Below are 7,961 nucleotides of genomic sequence, written 5' to 3'. Positions count from 1 at the left end.
TCTGCCATTTCACCTGTCTTGTTTGAACCCAAAACACAAAAGAAAACCATTGGACTTCGAGACATGAACTGTCGTACCGCCAAGACACCTGTGCTTTGGTTTGACTCACAATAGCATGAGATTTGGCCTTGGTGATATAGCCTTGACGAGATTTGGCTGCTGCTTGCTGGAAAATGATACTTAGCTGAAAAAAAAGGACCTTGCACATCATTGAAAACTGGTCAAAATTATGTAATTTTCTACGCTTTGAAAATATTCAAGTCTACATGTTAGCGCTCAGCAGTTTGCAATTGCAGCTTATGATCAGAGCTGTTGCGCTATATCTTTTATCATTGTCATTATTCTCATTCAGAGTTTGTTTCGTGTACAATTCACCGAGGGCACGGGCAAAGAATCGGAATATAGAGGGCAGAGGGAAGCACGTTAAAACGGTACGTGTGAGCTACGATAGTTAACAGGCTGCAAACGTGCGTCGCATGCCTCCGTGTCAGGCTGTTGCTCATCATGGCGTGCGTGTGTATGTGCGTGCGCAGTAACGGGTCGATCGCGGGAGATTGGTTGATCGACAAGACGATCTTCGGTCCAAAAAGTTTGGGCACCCCTGATTTAGCTATAGCTAGCTAGCTGGCTAGCCGGATAGCTGGCTAGCTGGATAGCTAGCTTGCTATTCCAGCCCGCTGGGTGAGAGGTGGGGTGCACCCTGGACTGGTTCCCAGCCAATTGCAGATCACAAACAGTTAACACTCCTACCCACGATCTTGAGTTTTCATTTCATCTTGTTTTTCCAATGTGAGAGGAAGCCAAGGTACTGGGATAAAATCCACATAAGCACAGTGAGAACATGTAAACTTGACAAAGTAGGGACAGAGCCAAGATTCGAATCCCAAACCTCAAACATTCAAGGCAAACACGCTAACAACTAGTCCACTGCAGGGCCAGGTCTCTGGTAAAACTAAAAGAAAATAAGGACAACTGGTTACTACCATTTGTGATAAGAATGCATCAATGTGTATTATTTATTGCCTCCAGCCTCAAATAAAATATACATGATCATAGTGGCAGTTCAGTCCTCCCATACGCACACTAACGCATGCTTGCTCTCGCTCACACACACACACACACACACACACACACACACACTCCCCTCAACACACACCACCACACACGCACACACTCGCACACACGCACACACACACACACACACACACGCGCACACACGCGCGCACACACACACACACACGCACACACGCACACACGCGCGCACACGCGCACACACACACACACACACACACACACACACACGCACGCACACACGCGCGCACACACACACACACACACACACACACACACACACACACACACACACACAGAGTGAATAAGTGAGTGTGTGTGCTGTTCGTGTTTCTGCGTCACTGCGCCAGGCTGTTGCTGTGTTTTATTATGCTTTAGTTACCCCTGCTGTGGGGCCTCATTAAACGCCAAATAGCTAAAATTACTGCTCACTATATTTCACATACAGTGAGTTGTCACACGTGACAGACCATTTGAAGGTGTGAAATATTGGGCAACTACAAGGGTCATTCAATAAGAATTTCGAACACAGATGGAAGCTTACTTTTTTTTTTCCAATGTAGTCTCCCAGCACTGTCACACACGTTTCCCCATCTGTGCACAAGCTTCCATATTTCCTCAGCATAACAAGCTTTGGACTGATGTCTCAGCCTGTCGCTCACAACACTTTTGACTTCATTGTCACTTACAAACTAGCAAAGGGTGGGAAGGTTGACAGACTCTACACACAATGTGGACATCTGATAAACCCGCAGCTTAAAATTGAAATTGTTGAAGCAAGAAAAGTTGTCTAGCAATTTTCGCAAAAAGGTATTTCAGGGCTCTACAGTCATGAGCGTCAATCTTAAATGTGAACAAACCATTTCATCCGCCCGTCACCTACCCGATTGTCTACCAGGTTTTTGCTTTGAAACAATGTTCAGTTCAAAACTGAACATACAGTGATCGGTTTGTGGAATCTCATGGGTTTGTGGAAGAGACGCACTATGGATTCATGTAATGGGTTTTACAGGTTTGCTCTCTGCATTGCTCCCCCCCACCCTCACATATGGTTGCGCTAATTTGGAAAGAAAACCACAAACTAGTGGAGCAGACAGTCTCTCTGGCATGCAATGTTGCTTTATAGCCAGCACATATGTTAAAAGAGGAAGGAGGGCTCTGATGACGCCATGTCGATACAGCAGATGGCTTGTCCAACTAAGGTAAAGGCTACTCCTGTTGGAAAGTAATTTAGAGGTGGAAAAGGCCTTCCAAATGTTATATTTTAAGTAGCACTCCTTAACCAGTTGACAGTGTTTCTGTATGGCGTGTGGTGTCTCCAGTCATGGGTGTGTGTTTGTGTGTGCATGTACAAGCTGGCTAAGGCGGTGCAGTACTTTCCATCAAACTGGTGTGGTGCAGGAAAGTGGGAAGAAAAGCAGAAGACAAAGGAAATATTCCGAGGAATACAACAAAGCGCTAGACCGGTTTATACAATTTTGACTGTAATTATGTACTTTGTATGTTTTTAATTAAGATTGAAAGATTGTTTGTCTATGTGCTGTGCTGACCAGTCCAGGGTCTTGCCGAAAGCCACTCTAGTGAGGATAAAAGGGACAGCAATTTTAAAAAAGCTTTACAAATGAATAATTTCACAGACACTTATGGATGCAATTGTAAAATGGGATGCATATCAATTTGAATAATCACCATTCCAATGGATTTCTGCTCTGTACAAATGAAGCCATAACTAGGCCAACACATTTTCCGCAAATGTTGGTCCAAGATTTTAAGCACCATTCAATACATAAATGGAGCCACATGAGTTCCATTGAGTGACATCCATGAACAAAACCCTGACGAGGCTCTCAAAAAAAAAAAAAAAAAATTGCTCATGTACACTTTCTGCCAAGATGCCAGATACATAGTTAATACTACCGTTAACAAAACAGATTGTTCCATGCAGTGCATTAGTTTGCTTCTGACATCTTACAGAATTCTCTCCGTTTTAGTTGAACCTCTTCGAGAACATATCTTTTACGTGTTATGCATAACAGGTTCTGGTTACAACGTTCTATTTTGATACTACCTAGTGATTCTTCAATGTTGTTTCTGCATACCACAAACTGTCTTCTACTGAGAGTACTGATTTATTTTGGTGATGAACACTTGCGGTGGTCGTGTTTGTCCAAGTGTGTGCGCGCACATGTTAAAAACACTAAAATGATTTAATATGTATCAGTAGATATTTTACTCTGAAAATGAAAAGAAATTTAAAATGTAGACATGTCACCTTCATCTTCCCGATATTTGAGCAGAGCAGTAGACAGGGCTTGATTAACTCAGTGGCCGCCCCGGTGGCTCAGCGCAATATGGCACCTGACAAGGTGGCGGGCACTGTCAGAGGATGAGTGCCGATGGTTCAGAACGGAGAAAGTATTTATCAATTAGTATGAAAGAAGTTCCGAGACCCTTGTGTGGATAAAGCGGTTCAGAAAATGGATGGATGATTGAAAGTTTTATTTTGAAAATCATGCATTCTCCCCTCTCCAGTCAACACGCTCATCTTGGTTGAGTGATATGTGAAAAAAATGTAAGCCCACAAAAAGGAGTTAAAAAAAACCCAAACAAACATTTTTAAAGAGGTATTCCACAACTGGGAATAGGCCCAATCTCTCTCTCTCACACACACACACACAGACACACACACTGTTTAGATGAAAGCACACACAGACTGATGGTCAAGCCATTTATACAGACAAGCAGAAGGCAGGAGCAGGCAAAAATACATTGATAACCCGATTTCGCAACAACAGTCCATCGCAACAGGGAAAGAACAGGCCAGGCATAGAATGTATATTTAAGGTTTTCACCAATCAGGCACAAATCTGCTCATCATAAAGACGTCATTAGGTCAACATTTGGGTCTCAACAAGAAGGCATATTCAAAACGCACCAACAACTAGCCATGAAAGGTACAGTGCAGCTGCACTGTGACATCAACATATGGCAGATGATAGGTTAAGCGCAGAGGGTTTTAGTTCCACATACAGTAGAGACATCATGTGCATAGTACACAGAATGGGGGGGCGGGGGGCCACCCTCTGACTTTATCTCAGGTTCACTACGTGTTTGAGACAAACATGCTCACAGATCATAACACTCAGTGTAATACATGTGTTGCACGTGTTAATACGTCACCAAGTAGCATATAACTGATATATTTCAGTTACACGGTATACATACTAGGACAGACTTGAATAATTGGCTGACCCAAATGGAGTCAAACAGGGAAAAACTTTGGTCTTCTAACTATATCGACATGGTTTAGATAGCGACAATCACAGTGGTATTAAAAGACTATAGTTACAGATAGATCATTTTTAGCCAAAAATTGTTGTCGTGGCACTAAATATGAAGTTGTATGAATAAGGACTGTGTTTCGCGACCAACAGTCCAGATAACATGACATTAATATCTATAAATGATATTTCAGAGGTCATCTCACTGGGCTTGGAACAGAAATATAAACTCAAAGGGAGAATGATGAGAAGGAGCCTGAGAAAACAATTTTGCAAAGGATTTAAGATTGGTAGTATTGTTACTTAACACTGATTGAAAATGATCAAAATCCTATAGTGTGCATTGATCCAAGTATTGACACCACCAAAATGTCATTTGTGCAAATAGAAAAATGAGTTGCTTTTTTTTTTTCCCCCTCTGCCGTCAGCATCTTATTGCAGTGGAAGCAACCCAATGGCCATCTGTTGACATTATCCGAAGGAACGATTGGCTGGTCAGTAGCTTCACAAAAACGTCACATCTTCTTGTGACTGCACCCACCGCCAGTGAGCATCATACTCCAGATGCATTTTGCCATTTAGTTTGCAAGTATCCAAGTCAACATTTGCATTTTTGTAAGCTTTCCGTTTAGGGCTCTGTTTCATGCCCAGTTTTTCACTGAGGCCCATACGAGTGTGGCTGCCTGTCGGTGTTGTCGTCTTCTCTAGGTTCCCGTTAGGTTTGATGGTCTGGCGCTGGGTATTCCTCAAAGAAACCAGGCCTGCTTCTGCCTCCTTAGTACCAACTGAAGCATCTTGATCGGCATTGGGCCGACCTTCAGGAATGTTGCTCGGAAGCAGTGGCTTTCCACTTTCACTTCCGACGATCCCGTTCCCATTGACATCGCTGAGAACAACGGGCCCTTTTCCACTTCCATTCTCATTCGATCGGGACCGAATTCCTATCCCAACTCCATTTCCAGTCCCTGCATTAGCCCCAGGCTTCTCCCCAGTCGCAATACCCGAAACCGTGGAAACTTCTGCTGTCCGGCCCCCAGCGGTGGCCTCAGAGACCTGTGGCGTGGAAGAGCAGATTGCTGACTCTGAGCTCGAGGGGCAGTATTCGTCCAGATCGTCTGCCAGGGTGTCCAGGTAACTACCGATGGAAATGTTGTCCAGCTTGTCGTTGGGGTCATGAAGGCTGCTCCAGGAACCTTTCCAGGAAGTGTCAGGGCCTTCGCCCAGGCTGTACTGGCTGCTGGTCAGGCTGCTGCATCGGCTTGTTAGCGTGCTGCGCTCCTCCAGCAACCACTTGACTGCTTCGATGCCTTCGTGGACCGCCAGTAGCTGCTGTAGGATCTTAATGTCCACGGAGCGCAAGTGTGCCTGTGAAAACATACGGGAAGAACTTGATCAGATACGTAAATTGCTCTTTTCATTGACAGGAGATGTAAGCCAATCTCTTTTTCATCAATGGACGCTACAGCTTCTTGTTTGCTTGTAGCAGACGTGTGCACATTTTCAGCATGACGTCTTTGATCTTATGTGTTGTGTTGTATTATTTTGTCATTTTATGTTAACTGTTCTTTCGAAGGTGGCGTGGGCACCCGCAGCGGCTCCTCTCTCTCCTGTGGTTGAGAGGAAAGAATTTCATCTGTGCTGTATGTTGCACATGTAGCACATTTGACAATAAAGTTGACTTGAACTTGAACAACGTGAGGATTAGGGCTTTTCTGAACCTACGTGCTTAAAACAGGAAAATAACTAAGGTGAGCCTAATAGATTAATTTGCAGAAAAATAACGGAGATTCTGTCATTTAGATTAAGAGGATGCATCTAGCTTTGGACATTTTCCATAGTGAGCCCAACTATTGTTGTCTTGATGTGACGTCACACTTCTGGGTTTGTCGCTTGTCAGGATCTCAGTTCGGGTAAATGATTACATTGTCAAATTTATGAAATAGAAATACAGTCAAACCTCGGTGTTGCACATGTAGCACTTCCAGAAGGCTGTTTGAAAACCAAAATTGTTTGAAAACCGAAACCATGCTCTTTTTTAAAAAAAAAGTTTACTGAACACGTCTGCTCACAATGGAAAGCAACATGAGGAAGCGTCACGTCCTCGTCTACCCGAGGAAGCGTCACTTCCTCGTGTAAGGAAGACGAGAGGAGTCAAATGGTGCATTCAAGTGCGCTCAGTTTGTTCGAGAACCGAAATTTGTTCGTCATCCGAGGCATAAAAAACTCGAAATTTTTGGTCGAAAACCGAATTGGTCGAGAACCAAGACGTTCGAAAACCGAGGTTTGACTGATATTTTCATGCCATATTTAATGTATTTTTTAAAATTACTGTATTTGTGACATAAAACCATTTCATTTGTGATTTTCTAAAAGTACTTCACAGTTGACATCATGTTTGTCTGGCACCTTCCATCGGCATGCGTTTAAAATGACTCTTCTTCCCAAGAGCTACTCTCATATCTCCCATTCATCATCTGAAAGGGATTATTACAACCCAATTATTCTCCATAAAAGCTCAAAATGTTTGAGGCAGTGCGAGTATATTTAGCCTCAATATGAGAATTCTTCCTCTTTCGAAAGCCTACATTGTTAGTGTACTGTGACGCTGTGATTTAGGAGACGAAAAGGCAAAGAGAGATGACCAACTATCTCACTTACAATCTCGACAGTGCCTCAAAACATATTTAATTTAGATGTACCCACATTGTTTGCTTATGTACAGTACTTGAGGGTAAAGGAACAACATTCAGTCAACCATCTGATGTTGAAGTTACTCTTGACAGTGAACACAGCATACTGTTACTACGTCTAGTCTAAGGCTAAATATATAAGACACGTAATGTCTATGTGTGATTAACCCCTGCAGTAGCACCGAGGCATGTCGACGTGAGTGCGTGGTGATAAACACACTGGTGATTTGAGAGGTGGGCTTGAGGTTTGAGGCTGGCAGACAGTCAAGGCTTAATGAGAGTGGCCGTAAAGGTTCTCCAGGGGCTCGTCAGCACTGAGGTAGCATAAAACTAACAAAGCCTTGTGTTCTTCACTTCTCGGCTTTGCAGCTGAGGGTGGGGATTGTTTTTGTTTCCTTGCTGTGATATAGGGCAGGGGTCCCCAACTGCCGGTCCGCGGACCGGTACCGGTCCGCCGGGCATTTGGTACCGGGCCGCACAGAAAGAACTTGCCTTAATTCCGTTTTATTTATTTCGGAATACGAAAGATGTTTTATTTTGAAAAACTACTGGATTCTCCGTTACATCCGTCTGTGTCACGCTTGACACACGTCAAGCCACGCTTCTCCTTACGAGACCGATTACTTCAAAACAAAACGCAGGAGCTCGCAAAATGAGTAAAAAAAACTGCCGGAGATCGCAAATCACGGCGGCCTTAGAAGTACGTTCGAGACAACTGGATTAAAGTTATGGCTGAATACTCTGAGATCGCCACAATAGCACTGTTGCTATTTCGACATCCTACCTGTGTGAGGCAGGGGGTGGGGGTTCTGCAGCAACGGCGACGAAAACAAATTTACGAAGTAGACTGGACATAAACCACACACTTGAGGTGTCATTGTCTCTCCTATTACCCCGAGATGGGACCGTCTGGTTGCAG

At 43.8% G+C, this 7,961-nt stretch overlaps 1 protein-coding gene and 1 long non-coding RNA gene across 2 annotated transcripts in view; one reads left to right on the top strand and one right to left on the bottom strand.

The window, feature by feature from the left end:
* Window positions 1-417: 417 nt before the first annotated feature.
* LOC109519003 (uncharacterized) overlaps window positions 418-7,961 on the top strand; it is a 13,555-nt gene continuing 6,011 nt past the window's right edge. The window contains exon 1 of the long non-coding RNA XR_002168859.1: window positions 418-431. This is a non-coding gene — a long non-coding RNA (uncharacterized LOC109519003). The remainder of the gene's footprint in view (window positions 432-7,961) is intronic.
* The window catches only part of lurap1 (leucine rich adaptor protein 1), a 10,375-nt gene continuing 6,861 nt past the window's right edge, over window positions 4,448-7,961 (bottom strand). The window contains exon 2 of the mRNA XM_019875218.1: window positions 4,448-5,717. Coding sequence (XP_019730777.1) covers window positions 4,857-5,717 — 861 coding nt within the window. The 3' untranslated portion in view covers window positions 4,448-4,856. The remainder of the gene's footprint in view (window positions 5,718-7,961) is intronic.

Source organism: Hippocampus comes, unplaced genomic scaffold (assembly GCF_001891065.2).
Source record: "Hippocampus comes isolate QL1 unplaced genomic scaffold, H_comes_QL1_v1.1 scaffold132, whole genome shotgun sequence".
In the NCBI taxonomy this organism is placed as follows: Eukaryota; Metazoa; Chordata; class Actinopteri; order Syngnathiformes; family Syngnathidae; genus Hippocampus; species Hippocampus comes.
Note: the sequence above shows the minus strand (reverse complement) of the source record. Positions and strands in the feature narration are given on the sequence as shown.